The 22,634-nt window shown below is 39.2% G+C and overlaps 1 protein-coding gene across 3 annotated transcripts in view; it reads right to left on the bottom strand.

Moving 5' to 3' along the window:
• Positions 1-22,634, bottom strand: part of LOC131684761 (serine/threonine-protein kinase minibrain) — a 262,707-nt gene that overhangs the window by 42,420 nt on the left and 197,653 nt on the right. For all 3 annotated transcript variants that reach the window (XM_058967895.1, XM_058967896.1, XM_058967897.1), the window contains 2 exons: positions 20,214-20,335; positions 19,983-20,120 (listed from right to left, as the gene is read on the bottom strand). In XM_058967895.1, the coding sequence (XP_058823878.1) occupies positions 19,983-20,120; positions 20,214-20,335 (260 nt within the window). The remainder of the gene's footprint in view (positions 1-19,982; positions 20,121-20,213; positions 20,336-22,634) is intronic.

Below are 22,634 nucleotides of genomic sequence, written 5' to 3'. Positions count from 1 at the left end.
CAGGCGGGCTAGTTGGCATAACTTTGGAAAGTTGTTAAAATAAAAAGAATTTTAGTTTTAGGTGGAAGATCTTATCACCATAAAGCTCACAGTTCTCTCTCTTTGATATTTTGAAACGATTGTCGAACCTGTTTAACGTAATAATAAAATAGTTAATTTAATGTATTATTATGTGAATAAGAGTATACGGTTAGCGGTATGTTTGTCATTTGATATGATCAGAACAACGAAAATCTCTCGAGAACAAAGTGTGCCATCTCTAGAGATGTTGTTCAATTTCGGAGAGGTGAATGTAAATGTTTTCGTTTAAAATAAAGCCAGAATGTTAGATTTGATTATGTGTATTCCTCCGAGCAAACCATACTGTATACGTCCTGGAAAATCGTTAATTTAAGCCAATTCCATCGAAAATGAGTTAAACTGTAGAGTCGAATTCAAACCCCTCACGCCCATGTTGTTTATAAACAACAACAAAACACCTCTTAGTTTTAGTTTAAGCAAGATTCGCTCACAAATCTAGGCAAGACTAATAACTGGGACCTATTTTTCATTTGGGTACTAACAGTTTTAACTAGTGGAACTAAAGTTATAATTATGATATGAAATTGATATATCTTCGTTATCTTACAATATTATTAAAAAAACGGTTAAAACCTATTAATTTAGATTGTCCTCGGCTACCTTTTTTCATGTAATCGGACTATTGTAAATATTCTTGAAGAAGTGTATTGATCATAGGAGGTAAAAATTGAGCAGCTTCTAGCACTACAAGAGAAGTCCATATCTTGATCAACACAGGTTTTTCGTGGTTCCCGACCTCAACAGTCTCAAGGAAGAATAGTTTTAGAAGCACTAGAAAAAAGTTGGGCATAAAAGTGATAACCTAGCAGGTAATCCCGAAAATAATTATACGAGTCCTGACGAAATCATAATGTAACAAACAGTCCCACATGTGTCCGCTGCCGTGCCGGGTGTCTCTTTGGCATTTGCCCCAGAAGAAAGGAATGAAAAAATGAAAACGAGCAAAATTATAATGGTAACGGGCCACTTCGGAATGGAACGGGACGACGTTTCCGATGAACTATGATGATGGGGCGGCTCTGGAAAAGGTGTTCCAAAATAGCGGGGACAAATGTAAAGTTTCTGAGTTTCGGTACTTATGACAAAACGATTGCAAAATTATTTTAGATAAACTTTATGTGTATTGGACAATTTAATTTAATAGCGTGTCTCTGGGCAGCTAGCTGCTTGAATATCGAACTATCCGCTTGCTTATTTGTAGATATGGTTTTGATAATAACGAATTGATTCTTTTCAGCATAGTAATAAATAGCATTTGTATTACATTAGCAAATTTGTCATAAAAAATTATTGATTAGGTAACAAACGAGAACTTTCGGTACACAGTACAAGTTTCTGATAAGTACAGGACACTCATTTTGGGACGCCCTACTCGACGAAACTACTGTTCCACCTCAAGCGTCTTCCCGAGATGAAAATGCAGCAAAGCACACTTCGCCGCGAGCAGCACATGGAGCGGCAGCAGGTAGCAGCAACGGGACAAGCATACATAAAAGTAATAATAAAATGAATTGTAAGAGAGCGAGTGATGGTGTGTGTGTAAGTCTGCTCGATCTACTAGATTGATCGAGTGCGAGAGCCTGCTGCATGATGCCTACTCGTTCCTTTTTTTTTGAAACATTTCGAGCATTTCCTCTCGGCATTTTCGAATGGTACCGTGTGGATTACCCTGTATCAATCGTATTAAATGTTTTAATTTTTCAAGATAAAGCAATTATGTGTTCTATGATCCGAAATATGACAGTTGACTTTGGACTAAAAAAAGATTTTTAGCGTTTTTGATTCTTGAGACTCATTAGGAATTCCACGAAAATCCGCCCGAAAATCTTCAAAATCGTGACCGACCATCTTATATTCCGATGAAATTTAACAGGTTTGAGCGGCATGGAAGACTAAACATTTTCCACCGTCAATAAAATTATTTTGACTCAAGCACAATTTTTATTTTTTTTTTTGTTTGGTTATTCTATTTTATACAGCAAAACTATCTGAGAACAAATTACAGGGAATGAATACTTCTCCACGAAAAAATTGCATGAGACACATTTTTTCAATTTTTCGTATCTTGTGAACTAGGTCTGTATACGTTGAGGTATTATATTGGTCTCATAAGCCCAAAAGAACTCTTATCTCAGACGAATCGACTTCAACAATACCTACGTGAAATATTGGAAACTATTTGAGCAAAACGAAATACGGTCAAATGACATTAGTTTTTACAACCAAAACATTTCTGGGTTGCGATGAATCCCCTATTTAAATTTTAAATGTATTTAAACGTCATCCACTATCGATAGTTTTAAATCCACTTCTACAATACATTCAGTGAAACACATTGTATATATTAAAACAAACGAAAAAAAATCAATAAAATTGTGTCATTTAATCAAAGTTTCTTTGGTTAACTGGCTCTTTCTGTCAAATGGCATTTGGCCAAATGGTAATCGGCCAAACGACGTTCGGCCGAATGACCCTTTCGTCCAAATGATCCTTTCGAACTAATGACCCATTCGGCCAAATGATTCTTTCGGCCAAATGACCCTTTCGGCCAAATGACCCTTTCGGCCAAATGACCCTTTCGACCAAATGACCCTTTCGACCAAATGACCCATTCGGCCAAATGATTCTTTCGGCCAAATGACCCTTTCGGCCAAATGACCCTTTCGGCCAAATGACCCTTTCGGCCAAATGACCCTTTCGACCAAATGACCCTTTCGGCAAAATGACCCTTTCGGCTAAATTACCCTTTCGGCCAAATGACCCTTTCGACCAAATGACCCTTTCGGACAAATGACCCTTTCGGACAAATGACCCTTTCAGCCAAATGATCCTTTCGGCCAAACGCATAAAAGATCAATAACAGTGCTATAAAACTAAGGCCTTAAAACAGTCTAGTAACAACAGTTGTGAGCTACTGTGCAAAGATAAATAATCCGAAGTGTAATCGAAATAATTTACATCCTCGCCATCTTGGATTTCAACATGGCGTCAGACATAAATTTCTGGCACATACTCATCAAGACCATTCCGAAAATACCCAGTCAGTCTAAATTCTAGACTGTGAACTCTAGATTCTGGACACCGGGCTCTGGCCTCGATATTCTGTGCTATTGACTCTGGACTCTCAACTATGGTCTCTGGGGTCTTGATTGTGAACTCATCGCTGGATGATAGACCCTTGGCGCTGGCCTCGACTTTCAGTACTATGCACTCTGGACTCTGAACCATGAGCTCTGGTATCTGGGGTCTTGATCCTTCACTCTGGAATCTGAACTTTAGGCTCTGCACTCGGGTCTCTGGATTCTGGACTGTGGACTTTCTCCTCGAGACTCAGAACTCTGGATTGTGGTCTCTGGATTCTGTGCTCTGGACTCTGGGCTTTGGGCTCTGAACTCGGGACACTGGGCTCAGTATTTTGGGTTGAGGACTCTGGACTCTGATCTCGAGATGCTGGACTTTGAGCTCTGGACACTGCACTCTTCATGCTGTGTTCTGGACTCTCGTCACGAGATTCTGTGTTATGGACTCTGGATTTTGGCCTCTGGGTTCTGGGCTCTGTGCTCTGGAGTCTGAACTCTTGTCTAAGTATTTTGGGTTAAGTAGTTCGGGCTCTGGATTTTAGTCTTAAAACTCTGGACTCTGGACACAGTAATTTGGGTTGAGGACTCTGGGCTCTGGACTCTGGACCCAGGATTCCCGACTCTGTTCTCTGCACTCTGAACTCTGCACTCTGCATTCTTTGGATTCTGAGCTCTCGCCTCGAGATTTTGTGCTATGGACTCTGGACTGTAGACTGTGGTCCCTAAGCTATGGGCTCTGTGTTTTTATACTGGACTTTGGACTCTGAACTGTGGACTCTGGACTCTAAATGCTGGACTATGCACTCTGCACTCGGTACTCTGGATTCTGGACTCCGGACTCTGGGCTCTTTATTTGGGACTCTGGGTTCTGGTCGCTGGGCTATGGAATCTAAGCTCTGGATTATCGAATCTGAACTCTGGATTCTGGACTCTGAGATCTGGAATCTGGACTCTAAATTTTGGTCTCACTATTTTGGGTTAGGAGCTCTAGGCTCTGGATTATGTGCTGAGGACTCTGGGCTCTGTATTTTTAGATAAGAATTCTAGACTCTGGTTTCTGGGCTCTGGACTCTAGGTTTTGGATTCTGGGCTCTGGCATCTGAACTCTGAACTGTGGGCTCCGAACTCTGCGCTCTGGACTCTGAACTCTGCACTCGGAACTCTGGACTCTGAGCTCTGTCTTCGGAACTCTGGGTTCTGATTGCTGTGTTATGGACTCTGGACTCTTCGTTCTCGACACAACTCTGGATTCTGGACTCTAGACTCACCTCAGTATTTTTGGTAAAGGACTCGTGACTCTGGACTCTGGTCTCTCTCCTCGGGACTCTGGGCTATGGAATCCGGAGTCTAGATTCACTCCCCGGGATTCTGGGTTTTGGTCTCTGGGCTATGGACCCTGAATAAAAATACGCTGAAAAAAATTCTGTTTGGACAAGGAAAAGTTTTTTTTTCAAATAACTTTTACCTTGAAAGACCCCACTTGAATTTTTGACGGAAAGTAGGGAACATAATTACCTATCTTGGAACAAAATTTCATCTAAATCAAAGATGGGGTTTTTTATAAATCGACTTTAAATTTTTAAAATCGATTTTCTTCAGTGTAGGAGTCAATGAACATTTTTTCAGTATTCTTATTTAAAAATTTGAATAATTTTGTGAAAATCTCTCCTGCAACATTTTTTTTGTAGGAAGTCATTTTTAGACTATAGCAATTTAAAAAAAATTGGTAAAAAAAGTTTGACGCTTTTCAAAACACAGTCTAGATCATTTTTGGAAAACCAAAGTATGCAAAGTGGCTTTTTGTGACAAAGTCTTAATGTACAGAAAGTTTCATTAAAATCTGAGAGGGTGCTGCCAACTCTGAATACGATTTAGCGCGAAATTCGTCTTATTCGTAATTTTTTGAGTAACGATTCTGAATTTATCTTGTACCTATGTCTTGTGCGTTTTGGATTCCATATATGACGTATCATTTTTTGAGTGATTTTTAACACCACCTCTCCCATCGTAACATTTCGTCACAAAACTCTAAATACCTCCCCTGGTAATTACGTAGCTTGACGGAAACCCTCCACCCCCCTTGTCCACGTAAAAAAATTTAAAAAAGCGATATTATTTAGATGAAACGGGTAAGGTTGTCGTGACATCAGGTCAACCCCAATTCCCCTTTAACAAAGCTACGTAGTATGACATGACCTCCTACCCCCCTGTCGTCACACACCATCACACAATGCAAAACTCTCCCCTCCCCCATATAATGCTACGTCATTTATGGATGGTCCCTTATCTGGTGATAAAACCTGTTGGATACAGGCACTGCTATAGTTGAAAAAAGTGTTTTTGGAGCTGACAGGTAACTTAATAACCTCATTTTGATTTTCATAGGTGTGTAGCGTTGTCTGAGCGTAAACTGTCCCATAACCAGGACAATGTACGAAGGAATACGATGGGTTAAATATTTACATACCCCCCGAATTCCGTTGTCCAGACAAGTGAAAAACCTTTCTCAACTGTTCGACTGTTTAGTATTAAGCTATGCGAATTTTAGTTGGACTCGCCGTATGCGATATACCCGGAACGGGCTTTGAATGATCGTTCATTTTTCGCAAAAGTCTCTTTCATTTCTTCGAAGTTTACCGTACGCGTACAGCTTTTAGCGCCCTGATTCTAGGTATTGGAATGAAGCATTCCGTTATTTCAACATCGGTCAGACATTGGTCCGATATAGGTCCTATTTGAACCAAGACCACCTGCGATCTTACTGACTTCCATTCTAAATTTTAATCCACAAAATCTTGCAGTTCCTGCAGGGATTTTCTTACATGTCCTGTTCGAGGACTTCTTACATCGAATGCAAAATTACTTCTTAAATTAAATGTACATTATCAACAGAGTACATACAGTTTTTTTTTGTAAGAAATTCTAGCATTAACGCTAGTTATTTTAACCTGGCTGGTTTTGTGTGTATGTGTCAGAGATTTTTTTTATATTTCGTTTATTTGACATGGCTCAATGCGTTAGCTTAACTGCGCCGTGGATCTTTTAATATTTACAATGTGTAAATATAAATAAAATAGCGTTTTGTTACTTCGCGTGAAGATCTTCTTGCAGGATATCCTGCATCGCCTGCTGTTGCCTCAGGGTCACTTTGTCCGCTTTTTCTCCATTTACCATTTTCTTCAATGCTGTACTCACTATTGATTCTATATAGATTTTCTCGATTAACTACCTTGGATTATTTGTTGGGCCTACGAGTCACGATCGTATATCCGTGTTTTTTGTCATTGACTTTTTTGTTGGTGAAAGGTGCTGCTAATTTGAGGTAAATCGGAGCCGTTGTACGTAGGTTCCGTTGTTCTGGCATTCGTTAGTGCGGCAACGACGGTTGTTTGTGATTTACTTGATGTTGATGAGCGTTGTGTGTTGGGTTTGCTTGCAGTTCGTTAGAGGTTTTCCTGTACATGGCTTTCCGTATTGTTGCTCCTTGTTACAAAACAGACGCGTACGGATCTGTTCTTCATATGTACACAGCGTGATTTAAGATTTGTTAAAGCCTTCTATTTATTCAGGTATGAAAGGTATAGGCTTCGTCACTCGCATTCTCACGACACAAAAATGACATCAGCGACATACCTTAAAATATTCCAATACCGCAAAAATTACTACCGCTTTTTTGACTACACAAAATATCGGAAGACCAGCTCGCATCTGCAACAATATCACATGACACTATTGTTTTAAAATGTATGAATTCGTGAACCACCTCGTACCGTATCCCATCCATTTCCACTTCGAAATGGACAGAGAGCCTCGAAATCTATACCTATCTTGTCAGGGTTTTATAAACAATTCGATTCTCGCTGGTTTCATTTTAAAAGGGAAAAACGCCTTGTAATGTCGATGTTAAACGCAGACACAAATGAAATCTTTTTATGATAGTTTCGTTCTTTTACACATGTTCGAATCGCACCTGCAAGCGATTCATTTTCAGTAGAGAGTGCATCATTCTGCTTCAATCCATCTTACATCATAAGCCAGATATTCTACAATTCTGCCGTTGATATTGACCCATTCCGCTTTATACGAATGAGCTTAATCTGTTTGTCGGTAAGCCGCACTCCAGCATTATCTGCCACAGTTTGCTTCGTTACACTGCCTCCAGTCCACAAGCTGTATTCTCGAAATTTATCCAGGATTTGTTGCAGGGTAAACGTCTGGTTCGTCGTTGATTGTGAAGTTGTTTTCTTCTTCTGCTGTTCTCTGCTCCCGATTTCTGTTTCGACGTATAGCCACTGCAAGCATTTGGCTCCTAGCACGGTTTTTCTCGTGCTGTCGTTTCTGGTACTCTTCGTCAAACCAACCGTTCCACTGATTTACATGTGTGGTATCCAACACTTCTGTGGCTTTTTCAGTGACCACCTTGTGGATATGCTGTTACGCAGCATTCAGGTTACCACAAGAAGGCCGTTCTTCGATTATTTTGTTCGCTTCTAGGCACATTCCTTGACAGCAAACTTCCGACTTAATGTACTGTGACTTATATATTCAGTCGCATAATTTGCTAGAAAATGCTTCCGAATATGCTTTTCTGCAAAATAGACGCCACAGACAATCATTTCTTTGTTGGCGGCGAAATTGATCAACCTAGAGGCCTTATGCTGTCGTCGTAGGTTGCTAAATAGAGGCTTTCCTTGCGACCTGTTTAAGTAATGGTAGGTTGCTAAATGGAGGCTTTCCTTGCAGACCGTTTAAGTGTTTCGGGCACTCCGTTGAATAGCGATAAAATTTTTCTTTCACATAGTTGGGTTCGACGTTTGTTGGTGAGTAGACTTTTTTCTATCATTATAGGCTTTACCCCCGGAGATTCGTATTCGCGACAGTGGAGCATTTTCAGCGTTGCATAAAAACTCCTGAGGTTCATTTAGTGCGTCTCATTAATTGTCGCTTTCGTCCATCCTTTCATAATTGCTGCTGGCATGGAGGTGTTAATAGCTTTCATTAGTTTCTTCGGATTGCGAATTACGGTTGTGAGACCATCGTCCATGTTTCTTGTCTTCTCATTGGTGGTGTTGGCTGTTGCTGCAATAGTGCTGGATGCAGTCGTCATTAATTTAACGTTTGTTTATGATTTAACTGAAGGTACTGAAGTCTCTGAATTTGTTTTTGTTGTGGAAGGTTTTTTTTATTTGGGTGCTGCCGCGCAGGTGTTTCCTTTGAATGTAGATTTTTACAGAACCGACATGTGCGAGACAATGTCATAAGTACAAAGAGTGATCTAAGAATAGTATGAGTTAGAGGGAAGGCTCAAGAATAGGACATTTCAACTGGATTGTCACCACTCGAACCCCGTTCATAATGCCTGGAAACAAAGTAATCTATCATTCTTAGCGAAGAGAATCTCTCCCCATAATGACATAAATTTGCGAGTAACGGACGTGTATCCGGAGGTAGATCTTGTAGTCGTACCTCAGCTACATTCTCTCTACTATACAGTTATACTAAACAAAGTGTTTTATGTTGTCGCAGGCAATAAAAAGTGCATCTTGAATCCTAGCAGTACAACCTTTCCGATATGGTGGAACTGAATTGTATGAGTTTTATTCCTGTCGATACGGATTATTTCCTTTAACGGTCTAGTTTTGACGCCCGCCGGATACACAAGGTACGCCACAGACAACACTCAATGCCATCCAGTATCTGAAGTAGAAACCTGAGACCTGTTGATTTGGGGGTGCTCGACGCTGCTTTTGTAGATTATGGTCCGAATCATTGATATTCATTAATTGATATCAGGACCATCCAAGGATCGAACGTCAACTTTAACCAGTATCTGGTGGTCATGCCCGTGCAAAATGGGAAAAAAAGGGTAAACAAATACAGCGAGCCGTTTTTTTTTTTTTTTTTCGAGAGTTGTCCTACTGGAGCTGTAGAGCTAGGTTCTCGGAAGGGCTCCCCGTCAGAATCACATACTACAATTTGCAGACGAGACAGGCAATGTCGCCCAATAAAACACTGCATTAGGCCAATTGTAGCGGGCCGTGATTCTGAATGTGATATTCATTGTACGGTTCAGGTTTGTGCGGGCGTAGGGACTCGCGATCGCGTGTATCATCGCGAAGGGCTCGAAGATTTGTACGTTAACGTGCTCGATCGCGTGTGCGTTTGTATGTCGCGTGTGCGTTTGCATGTCGCGTGCGCGTTTGTATGTCGCGTGTGCTAACGTGTATGAACTTCGCGAGTATACATTCTATTTCATAACCGTGTGCTTTTCGCATCTTCGCGTGTGTTCTAGAATGATCGCGCGCGAACCGTGAATCTGATACTTAATTTTTGATTTTTGGTGTACGGTTCAGATTTCAAAAGAAGGTGGGTTCTTACATATCATTAGAATTCCCATTCATGTCGCCGTAGAACGCGTGATCTAGTGGATATGAGCACTATTTTTTTTTTTTTTTTTTTGATTGGTCCAACTGAATGTATGGACCTAAATTGCTAGAATGAATGCTAAAGATTTCCGGACGTGACCGATTCATGATCGCGCGCGTTTGCGGGTTCGCGTTTGAGACCGCGTTTGTAACGTCGTAAGTACTAAAACGTTCACACAATTGCCGGAGTGTTATCAAGTTTACGCGATCTCGAGCATAGGTGTGCGTAGATGATCGCGAAGGGCTTAAGCGTTCGTATGTTGACGTGTTTGTTGCGTGTGCTCGCGCGTATGTGACTTCGCGTGTATAAATTCGATTTTTAAACCCTGCGGCCATTCATATATTCGCGGACCGTCATTCTGATCTTTAGCTTTCGGTGTACAGATCACATTCTGACAGGGAGAGAGTTACCCCATATCACCAGAGTTTCCGGTCATGTCGCCATGGAACGTTTTGTCTAGTGGATATGGGAGTTATTTTTCAATTTTATTATTTTTTTTTTAATTAACAAGGACCTAGATTGTTGGTACCGAGGATAGAGACTTCCGGACGATCCCGATTCATGATGGCACGAGCGCGGGAGTTTGTAGGTTGACACTTGAGATCGTGTTGCTAAGTTTATGAGTGCTGAGATTTTCACCTTATCACCGGGGTGTAATCACGTTTGCGAGTTCGTGGGCGTAGGTTGCTTGGAAAATCGCGAGGGGCTCTAACGTTTGTGCGCTGACGTGATTTTGTAACTTGTGTTCTTGAATGGTCGCGCGAACCGTGAGTCTGATATTAAATTTTCGGTGCGCGGTTAGAATTCTAGCAGAGAGTGGGATCGTTTATATCGATAGGGTTCCCGGTCATGTCGCCATGAGACGTGTTGTCTAATAGGTATGGGCGTATTTTCTTAATTGGTCCAGCTGAAGGCATGGACCTAGGCTTCTAGGATCAAGGATAGACTTTCGGACGTGACCGATTCGTAATCGCGTGCACGATGGCATTTTTGTAGGTTCCTGCTGAGACCGCGTTTGAGAATGTGTGAGTGTTAAGACGTTCACTATCACCATCTTTGCTGACCCAGCTGAAGGCGGGTGTAGAATGGCAGTATATGACTCAAAAAGAAGAAATAAAGGACAATATATGATAGACGTAATAGATTAGGTAGGTACAATATACAGCTGAATTTATGATCATCACATGAAAGACATACATTAGTACTGAGAATTGGGCCCTAAACCCACATTGTATATTATTTGACCATGGCAGTGGACAATAAAGGTCGCCAAGTTAAGTACTAAAATTGATCACAATGTAGCTTAACTAAAAAGAAAATAATCGTATCCCAAGTTTATGTGATATAATCACTGTAATACTGCTTTGGTGGAAAAGCCCCCGGACCACATCAAGGTACAGTATCATGCCGAGGGACAAATACAGCGAGCCGTTTTGACACATAAAATGTCATTTGAGTTCAGTCACTCTAGAAATATGTCGTTGAAGAAACGTTTCGACAAGTTTCGATATTATCAACAGTCGTGAGTAGAGGTAGTTACACAGCAAAGGCTGGTTAGCGGGCTAACATCGGAGAAATTTCTCCGCCGATGATTTCTCCGTCGCAGTGACTGACAGTTAAATGGCTTGCGAAAATGGGCATCGGTATCGAGAGAAATACCGCCGCCAAGGAACTCTCAGCACCAGCTAGCAGATAAATAGGTATAGCGCCAAAAAGCATAAGAAACCTTACGAAGGTGGTTGTAAATATAATGTAAATCATTATGGTTGACACCTCTGGATCGGTTCATGTCTCAACAACATATATTTGCAGCAGACCTGAGCAGGTAGAAGCATTGCGAGTTGCTATTGAAAGGACAAATGAGTAGAGGGTGTAAAAATAGAATGAGGACTGGGGATGGTCGAATAGCTGGGAATCCACCCACGCAAAAGCCTTCGGATTGGTTGGATGACCACATATGCGCTATCTTCACGAAGGGTTACAAACTCGAGTGTAATAACTACTCCGCAATGCCGTTTAAAAGGTACTCTTTTGTGTTCTGTTTAGCAGACTGTCCCCATTGGCTGAATTATTATTCCGCAAATATTAAAGAGGGGTTCGAGAAGAACGATAAAAGACAGACCAGATGTTTACCCGGTGACAAATTCTGGATAAGTTGTGGGAGGACAAGTTTCCCCATTGTAACATTTATAATAATTACATGATTTCCATTGATAACTAATGTACGGAAAAGGCAAGGAATAATATGTCAATGTTTCAGATAGTCTAAAACAGATTGGAGAGTAAGTAAACTAATATGTTTACGAAAAACAACTACTGCACCGGCACAGTCCAGAATATGATTTCACATATTAAAACGACACACCTCGAAAACCGAACCAAAAACACTTGTCGAAACATTGTTTCCAGATCAACAATCAATATCAAAATTCGCGCCACGTTCTGCCGCTCAAAATTGAAATTTCAATGTAAATTCCACTCTGGTTTGCATCTTTGTGGTTACCAATTTTCATCGAAAAAGGGCAGAGGCAAAAGGCACGGGGCAGAAGCTCCGCCGGACTGACTTTCGCACTGCACGAGACTACTGCCACCGGAGCTCCACGGGCCGCTTGTTGCGTGCAAGAAACTCGAAAGGAGCTGGAAAACTGACTTCTTCACATTTGGCACGCTTCTCGTTTCCTGCCACCGCAAAGTGTTATGGTTGAAGTAGTTGCCTACGGTTCGGAATATGTAGACGCAAATAGCAAACCGAAGGGACGTCGTCGGGTGAATGAAATTTGAATAAATATTTGCTAAATTATTTTTGTGGCCGCATACTGACATGCCGCCGATAGCTTCTTCGCCGATGTAGGATCCTAAAGGATGCCGCCACGCGAAGTCTTGCCGGTGAACCGGTTTCGTTCGTGAGGACTATTTTCGTATGTACACGTATATTTACATACGTAGTGGAAAACGGGGTGCGATCGACCGGTGCAGCGGGATGAGACGAACTTGGTTTGATCGGAATGAAATTCTCAAGGTTTTTGCAGAAGTTGTATAAATACAATATTTAAAACAAGGTACATTTTGAAGTACATTTCAATAAAGGAACAATCTTTGAAAGTTATGTCCCGTTCTTTCAGTATTATTTTGGTTAAACATATAACGGGTTTCTTGTCGTTATTAGAATAATTTCCTTCCGTACCTATTTAAACAAGATACGAAAGTAGGTGATTTTTGAATAAATATATGTTAACTTGGACAAGCATAATTGAATTACATTATTACTTATAAAAACTACATCCACAGATGTATTAGCGAAATGGCAAATTGGTTACAATTCAAAAAGCAACTTTAGAAGAATTATGGCTTTTCTCATATCGCACATACCTCCATACACTCAATGCAGTGCAATCGCCCAACATTTGTACGATCTGGGAGCAGAGCCGTGTTAGATCTAACATTCTGCTCCGACATTTACACATCAGTTGGCTGATTAATCGAAGCCTAATAAGTTCAAACTCCAAACTTCATTATCTGCCAAGAAGACGTGGTGACTAGATTATAAGGATATTTTTCAACTTCCAACGCTAAGTTAGTATCGGATTCAGATGAGACAAAAAAGAAACGCAATCCATAACTAATTAAGGCTTTGTGCCACTCATGCACAAAAAAAATTAACCAATTTTCTCCTCAGGGAGTGTAATTTAGTTTATACCTAATTTTTTCGCCTGAGTTAGAAAGAGATGATAACGAATTGATTCCTCAAATGATTTGGATAAGGACGTGAAAATAACACTCTCATGATAGCGGCATACGGATGGACTAATCCGCTTCGGACTGTGCGCGATACTAGAGGACTATTAGCGGAGCCATAACCTATCGTAGCACCTGAACTTCTTTTCGGAAGTTTCAATTCTGTAACATTAGCTCGCAGAGTCGTGTTCCATTGTTACTACAAAAAGGTTTTGCATCCTTCGAAAATAGGTACTCACTTGTAGTCTTGCAACAACAAATGTAGCCAATGAAACCATAAAAATATCTTCTTGCACAAAACTTGCGGTCATAGAATGGAACAATTGTACCTTCATTCTGGTCGGGTACAGATGAGAGGCTGAGAGCAAGGGTGGGTTAAAATTTTGTTCGGCTCAAAAGGGTATTAAAATATTCCGTTAGTTCACAAATGGTATATTTATCACACCTCATCAACCTCAAGCAAAAGTGGGTTAAATATCAATTTTTTCTCAAAAATGGTTCGACAAAACGTTCACGATGCTTCAAGAAAATAAAACATAAGTTCATAACAGATGTTAGAAATATTTCTTATGCAGTCCTGCGGGTGATGAAACTTCAGTAAATTAGAAACCGTGTGATAATGTGAACGAAAATTGTTTATTGACACCATAGTGAAAACCAAGATAGCGACTTCCAGTTACCATAAAACCATGAAAACCATCATCAATATTGATGTCATTTAAGGGTAGTCAGTAGACATAGGAAATTAATGATTAATGCCATTTTGAAATCTATAACGGCGACTTTCGGTAACCAGAAAATAGATTAAATCAGCATCAATATGGGTGTGATTTTACAGGCGGTTGTCAGTAGACAACGGAAATCGATGAATAACGCCATTTTGAAATCCAACATGGCGACTTCCGGTTTCCAGAAAATAGATATGGGTGTCATTTGGAAGAGAGTGGTCAGTAGACATCGAAACAACTGATTAACAACGCCATTTCTAAATCTAAAACGACGACTCTCGGTTACCACAAAACAGTAACAACCATCATCAATATGGTTGTCATTAGAAGCGGTGGTCTGTAGACATTGAAATTGATGATTAACGTCATTTTGAGATCGAAGATGGCGACTTCCAGTCATCAGAAAATATAGAGAACCATCATCAATTTGGGTACCATTTGAAAGAGAGTGGTCAGTAAACATCGAAAATTGATGATTAACGCCACTTTGAAATCCAAGATGGCGACCTCCGATAACGAGAAAATAGATGGAATCAGCATCAATACTAGAGTGATTAGATAGGGGATTGCCAGCAGATATCAGAAATTGACGAATAACGCCATTGTAAAATCTAAGATTGCGACTTCCGGTAATCACTAATTAGTGAAATTATCATCAATAAGGGTGTCATTTGAAAGGGGGTGGTCAGTAGACATCGGAAATTGATGATTATTGCTGATCAATTTGGGTACCATGGGTGTGATTTGACAAGAAGTTATCAGTAGACATCAGAAATTGATGAATAACGCTATTTTGAAATCCAAGCTTCCGACTTCCGGGTACCACTAAACAGTGAAACCATCATCAATATGAGTGTCATTTGAAGAAAGTGGTCAGTAGAGATCAGAAATTGATGATAACGCCATTTTGAAATCCAAGATGGCGACTTCCAGTTATTAGAAAATAGAAAGAAGCACCATCATAACGGGTATCATTTGAATAGGGGTGGTCTGTGGACGTCGAAAACTGATGAATAACGCCATTTTGAAATCTAAGATGGCGATTTACGGTAACCACGAAACAGTGAAAACGATCATCAGTATGGGTGTTATTTGAAGGGGGTGGCCAGTAGATATCTGAAATTGATGACGACCGCCATTTTGAAATGTAAGATGGCGACTTCCCGTCACTAGAAAATAGAAAAGAGCAGCATCATTATGGTTGTCATTTGAAAGAGGATGATCAATAGACATCAGTAATCGATGAATAACGCCATTTCGAAATCTAAGATGGCGGATTCCGGTTATAACAAAACTGTGATAACCATCAGGTGGATATTATTCGAAAGGAAATGGACAGTAGGCTTCGGAAAGTGAAGACTCCCGCCATTTTGAAATCCAATTCGGCGGAATCCGCTTACAGTGAAAACCATCAGCAATATTATTGCCATTTGAAAAGGGATGGTCAGAAGACATCGGAAATCGATAACTAACGTCATTTTCAAGATGTCGACTTCCGGCTACCACAAAACAGTAAAAATCATCATCAACATGAGTGTCATTTGAAAGGGGGTAGTCAGTAGACATCGGAAATTTATGATTACAGCATTTTGAAATCCAAGATGACAACTTCGGGTTACCAGAAAATATAAAAAAGTTACATCAATTTGATTGTAATTTGAAAGGGGTCAGTAGACATCAATTGATGATTAACGCTACTTAGAAATCTAACTTCCGATTACCAGATGAAAACCAATGAAAATAAAGATCACGATGTTGCAAGCAGTGACAGTGAGGGTGACTAAAGAAGAAAACTTGGATATTTTCAAAAATCTGTGATAAATAAAGATATGCATGTGTATTATGTTGTACATTCAAATTGTGCTACAGTGAAGACCTAATTTTATCAACCCACGATTTTGTCAGCTTTTTTACCCGTTTTTGTCAGCCTGATATAAAAATAAGTTTGATGGGCTGTTGCAGCCGAACCAAGTCGAATTCGAGTAAATCCTTTCATAAGCATATTTTTCTAACCTTAACAATGAAATATGCAAAAATAAAAATATACTCTTTAACAAATTTTACATTAATGGGGTCTTCCTTAAGCGAAACTTACACCAAACAATCAGAAAGGATTAAGAGACTATATCTAGGGACTAAAGAAGAATATTTAACAGCTTTGGTTTATTAAAAAGTAAGACAAAAATCTGTCCCGATTTTGTCAATATCCCCATTTTGTCAGCGTAAAATACACTAAGAGGTTGATAAAAACGGGTCTTCACTGTATCTATTCATATCACAGCGTAGCATGTTCGAGTCCTAATCAAGAAGGAGACTTAGTTTGAGTAGCATCACAACACTAGTCATGTAACATCCTCTATACTAAGAATCGGTTGCGAAGTCTTTCGAAATGGAAGGTCAAGTTCCGCTACGAAATGTAATCCTACGGCTTAGTTTTTTCATTGAGTCATATCTAGTTATGTATTCAGTTATTAAATTAAACGTTTCAACATACACAAAACAATAAGACCACTTCGGTGTTGATATTTATTTTAGCGCTACTAACCACCACATTATAGTTACGGTGGTGTCATCTAGCGGTGGACACTAGTAATGATGAGTGCGGTACTAACTTGGTGGCGTGAAAAGTAACGTGATGCAAATGGATTAGACATTTTAACAGGGATGTTTTAAAAACAACGCGACATAAGAAGAGGACTTTCGTTATTTGATCAGAATTTTGTTAGTTCCCAAATTTAAATACTATTGCAAGTATATTCAACTTAGGAGAAACATCAAAAATTGCACTACAAGATCATTTTTAGTGAATTTGTAGCATCTCGACATTCATGAAAAACAGAAAATGACAAAAATTGCATTTTGTATAAGGTTGTCTTTTTGTTTTTTCCTACACTTTATATCAATAATATTACTTTCTACTGAATACCCCCTTTCAAATGACAACCATATTGATGACGGTGTTCACTGTTTTGCAGTTACTGTAAGTCGCCATTTTGGATTTCAAAATAGCGTCAATCGTCAATTACTAATATCTACCACCACCTTTCAAATTACACACATATTGATGATAGTTTTCGCTATTTTCTGATAACCGAAAGTTGCCTTCATGGATTTCAAAACAGCGTTAACCATGAATTTCCGATGTCTACTGACCACTCCCTTTCCAATGACACCAATATTGATGAAAATTTTCACTATTTTGTGTTAACCGAAAGTCGCCATCTTGGATTTCAAAATGGAGTTAATCCTATATAGGGTTTCAATACATTTTATCCGTAAAACTGTTGGGGTCAACAAACACGGAAAACTTATTTTGATCAAGATAGGTGTTCATCTTGCTGCGCAATTTTTACCTTCATGTGCTCGATACAATTCTCCTAGATATTTTATAATAGTCCAATTGCTTGGAAAAGTTAGTCCAAAAGAGGTGAAATTGATAGGTTTGATCAGTTTTCAATAATATTTAAAGATAGCAAAGATATACCAAAAGTTAGCTTATGCTTCTCCTGGCAGCACCGCTTCATAGGAATCCAATCACACTAATTGCAATACCGTAATTTCTACATATAATATAATATGGCATTAATCATCAATTAGTGAGGTCTACTGATCACCCCGTTTAAAATAACACCCATATTGTTGATAGTTATCTCTATTTTCTGGTCACCGGAAGTCGCCAGCTTGGATTTCAAAATGGCGTTAATCATCAATTTCCGATATCTACGGATTACCCTCTTTCCAATGGCATTAATATTGATGATAATTTTCGCTGTTTAGTGATAACCGGAAGTCACCATCTTGGATTTCAAAATGGAGTTAATCATGAATTTCCTATGTCTACTGACCACTCCCTTTCAAATGACACCCATATTGATGATGGTTCTCTCAAATTTCTAGTAATCGGAAGTCGTCATCTTGGATTTTGAAATGAAAATATTCATCAATTTCCGATGTCTACTGACCAGGCCCTTTAGAATGACACCCATATTGATGATGGTTGTCTATGTTTTTTGATAATCGAAAATCGCCATCATGGATTTCAAATTGGCGTTAGTCATCAATTTCCGATGTCTACTGACCACCCTCTTTCAAATGACACCCATTTTATAATAGTTTTCACTGATTTGTACTGAATAATTTCTGAAATCATTCTTCGGACAAAAATGGAATATTTCTCCTGTCAGGGTAAAAGTGGTATCTTTATAACCCATTTTTGCGATAAGGTTTTTTATCCCATTTCTACTCTTAATGGTACTTAAGCCGGTTTTGCTCTTAAGGGAAGTCATTCACATGACCAAAAAGTAAGCAAAATTTGTGGGCCAATGAAAAAACATAGAAGGAAACAATTTTAGGATTCCAAAAGCTAATATTTTCGTCTTCATTTACAAATTTTTTCAAGACGAAAGAAAAACAAAATGGCGCCCGAGGTGACATTCTGTCTAAGGTTAGGTATGCGTGGAATTCCAAAACCGCGTACAGCCTGCTGCCTCAGGATCGATCTGAAACACAAAACTAGTAATAAGACCCTAAAGTAAACGAAATTTATTGGAGGAATCGCCTAAGAAGGGATGACAAACTTCAAATTTGACGTAATCGATTTTTTAGCCCTATTTACCATTTTAAGCTTTCACTAAAAATAAAGAATACAAACAATTTGTAGATTTTTTAGGTCATTCCTTTAATGAAAAAGATTGGTTTTCTTTCAACAGGTCAAAAGATGGGGTCCGTAAATTGAACCGTTTTCAAATGAGATTCTGGGTACAATTCTTAAAACTCATGTTTTCAGATAAACGAGTTTAAAGTTTTGAGAACACTTTCGATCTTGGTAGAATGTAAAAAATTTGTAACAATTACATGGAATTATGGGTTTTGGACATCGCTGAATACGAATCTGAAGCCAGTTTTTCGAAACTCAAAATGGTCGATCCAATATTGCGGTATTTCAGCCAAAATTGAGAAAAAAAAAGACTAAAATGTGTCTAACAATTTTGACCAAAATTTTTTCGTTTTTCCTTTTTCTGTGTTTGTTTGATAACACATGATTAGCCTGCGATGCTTCTACAGATCAACCTGTAAAATACGTTCTTGAGACTTGTACGCAGTGCAACGCGAAGCATTCAGGGAAGGTGCATAATGCCATGAAAAGGTTTCTACCTCAGGCGCGCGTTTCGAAATGACAGCGTTCCATGGCCGTCAGGACGCCGTTTCGAACGATGGTCTGTAGAAGCTTATACTGTTGCGTTCATTGACGATCGGTTGAGAGATCTTCATGGTGGTTTCTTTTCAATTTCGATCGATTCTCGAATAAAATCTCGATTAAAATACTGTGTTCCCTTATATGTCACCAAAGATCCAAGGAGTGTTTAAAAGTCACCGCAGTTTTGAAGAGGCTATGCAATTGGATGGGATGTTCTGCGGAGATAATGATATGTAGCTTATTTTTTGAGCTGGAGTTAATTCCATTAATTGGAGGATATGAGGATTCAAAATATTTAGTAGGAAATTTAATCGGATTTCTAATGGCCCCAGAATAGTAAAGAAACAAAGTATACTTTGCGATTTGAAGGTATTCTTAGACAAGCTTGAATTTCTGCTATGATTGACTTCAATTACTTCAATAGCTCTTTAATGGTTCAGATTTGGCAGCAAACACTCTGTATATTGAAAGTACACTCATTAACTGCCAGAAGCTATACTCTGCACAGTGAAAATGCCTTCTCAAAATCATGCATACAACGCTCGCTTCTGGCTCTAAATTTTACTCTAAAAACATTAAGGTCTGCATACTCGGAAGAAAAGGATCTGGAAACAATTTATGAAAACGGAACATCCTATTATACTAATCAGATATAATACTTAAACTGTCCCCAGCAGCTAACGAATCGGGACGTTTCATCATTGCCCGCAACCTGTTCACCACGCCACGACTTACCTCATTGATGTGTTTGTAGGTTTTGATTAGATCCACGCTCAGCTTCCGCAGTGGTGCCGTCGCTGGATCTCGAAAATGCGATGGTATTCGGGCTTGCATCGCCCGAATGTCTGTCGATGATGTGGGACTAATCGTACGCTGAAAAAGGGTTTTTTTGTTGATAAATTTATGATCAGCTCACATATCTGTCTTCCAACTGTTACCAGAGGAGGTATGTAGAGAGATACTAACCTGATGTATATCACGATGTACGGCAGGTAAGTGTTCTTCTGTAACCAGTCTTCCGTAAAGCGGCGCATGGTGCCTTTGTCGCGTTGAGTCAGGAACATTTCCGGATGCATATTGTGCTGCTACTGCAAGAAAGAGGGGAAAGAAGCAAACGGGTCAAGATTAGTTGGCTATCGTTATCAGTTTGATTGGTGTATGAGTACGATGGTATATGTTCATAAAAGGAACGGACAAAGCGAACGAGCATAATGTTGCTCATCTGTTGCAATTACTGAACTGTTGTTGATACATTGGCCAAAATCGGCAACCGAACCGGAAATACTTAATCAGGGAAACGAGGGTCATTCGGTTCCCGAGAAGGATCAGGATAAACCAAGGCTTCCTGCTACTAACCAAGCACGAGCAGCGGGCTTGGTCGAAAAAATTGAAAAAAGATATATGCAGTCGATCTGCACGGAAATTTGCTGTGGGGAGGGGGCGAGGGGGTTACCTTTTGAATGAGAGCGTACAAGCGAGAGAAAAAAAATAATTGAACCGGAAATAAGGTTAACGAACTTCGATCTCCAAGGCGGCTTTGGTAGTGTGCTGCTTCAAGAACGACCGGCGGCGGCGAGCCTATGGGAGGAAAGGAATATTTCGAAGTTTTTTTTTTCTTCGATTCCTTCTTATGGGTTTCGTTTCACTCGCCAGCGTCGGTTGTTGTTCATTGACTGGGAGGAAGGGAGCAAGCGCGAGTGATGTTATTCAGTAATGAGGAAGGAAGACGGAATGCAGATGAAAGGAACGTTGTGGCATGAATGGTGAAAACGTAGGATATCGGATGATGGCTCTTGCGGGCCCAATAAACACGATTATTAGGGTTAGCCAATGTGAATTAATAAGGGAATGAATGAATTGATATTTTGAAAACGCTTTTAATCCACCTAACAGTGTGATGAGACATTTCTTATAACTCTTATCACTCTCTTCGGATATTATATCGTTTGAGAACATTTAGAACGTGATGCTTCGCGATGTTTTTGATAACACATATTACATGGGATAGTGGCAGGACTCAAAGAAACGCTCAAATCAGCATAGGACAACATCAGTGCTAGAAATCTCAAACCAAATCAATGGGAAAGCGAAAAAAAGGCCCATAAAATATCTAAATATCTAAATTGTGGTGGGAAAACTAAATTTATATATTGTACTGAGCCAAAAAAATCGATTTTTTTTAATCGATTTGAAGTTTATACTTTACTCAAATTTCCAACGCGACTGAGAACTAAGAAAATTTAATGAAATCGCAGCTCCTGATATCACGCTATCTCTGAAGTGCATGCGTGCATAGTTCCAAATTTTACTTCGACATCGACTTTTTCTAAAGGTAACTTCCCAGTAGTATCCTTGATTTGAATTATTATCGCTAATCCTAATGCCAAAGAACAAATAAAAACCTCTCGAAAACGAACCGTTTGGGAAAATCATCATCATTACTGAAATTTTCATTTTCGCGAAACTTTTCGATAACCTTCCGTCACTTGCGTTAATACACTGGGTGCACAGTGCTCTGAAAATCTAGCGAAATCGTCTTAGGGCACCAGCGGGTCTAATTCAGAGCTATCTGCGCGGCTAGTTAAATCTGTAAAGAATACTAAAAATTAATTTCTATTCCATAATTTTCAGTTCAGCAATTCGAGAGATCGTGCTCACCGCAAGCCATGAGAAATAGACTACGTTGTGAAGCGATGGTCACTATTTATTAAAAAATCACGGTTAAATAAAAAATAAAACTATTTAAAAATTTCAAATAGTTTATAATTTTCACAAACTTATTAAGAAAAATTGCTTTCGTAATATTGTGTAGGAAAAAAAAAATCAGTATTTTCTCTATCTGCAACATATAAACCCTTAAGTATACCGATTAATTGGTATACGAATTGGAATAGGTTCGCCAAATTTTGGAAGAACCCCTTGAAAATTACCTAAAAATTGTTGTAGTTCGATGCAATAAAAAAATCCCCAAAAGTGAAATATACCTATTAATGTGAAACACAGTGAATAATACATGCAATAAAGACCCATTTTTATCAGTCTCATGGTGTATTTTAGGCTGACAAAATGGGTACATTGACTAAATCGGGAAATTTTTTTCTTTATAATAAACTGAAGCTGTTAAAATATTCTTCTCGTCCCTTGATGTAGTCTGATAACTATTTCTGATTATGATGAACTTTTTACTTTACATATTTCCATCTCCATGATAAGGAAAACGTGCTCAAGAAAGGATTTACTCGAATTCAGTCTTGTTCGTCTGCTAGAGCCCATCAAACAGATGTTCATATTTGGCTGATAAAATCGGGGTTTTAATGTATTATAATAGATATTCAGCATTCGAAGACGTTTCTTGTGAACGAGTGTAGAACGACTTTGTTTTTACTT

This window comes from Topomyia yanbarensis, chromosome 2 (genome assembly GCF_030247195.1).
Source record: "Topomyia yanbarensis strain Yona2022 chromosome 2, ASM3024719v1, whole genome shotgun sequence".
Lineage (NCBI taxonomy): Eukaryota > Metazoa > Arthropoda > Insecta > Diptera > Culicidae > Topomyia > Topomyia yanbarensis.
This window is presented reverse-complemented; position numbering and strand designations above follow the sequence as displayed.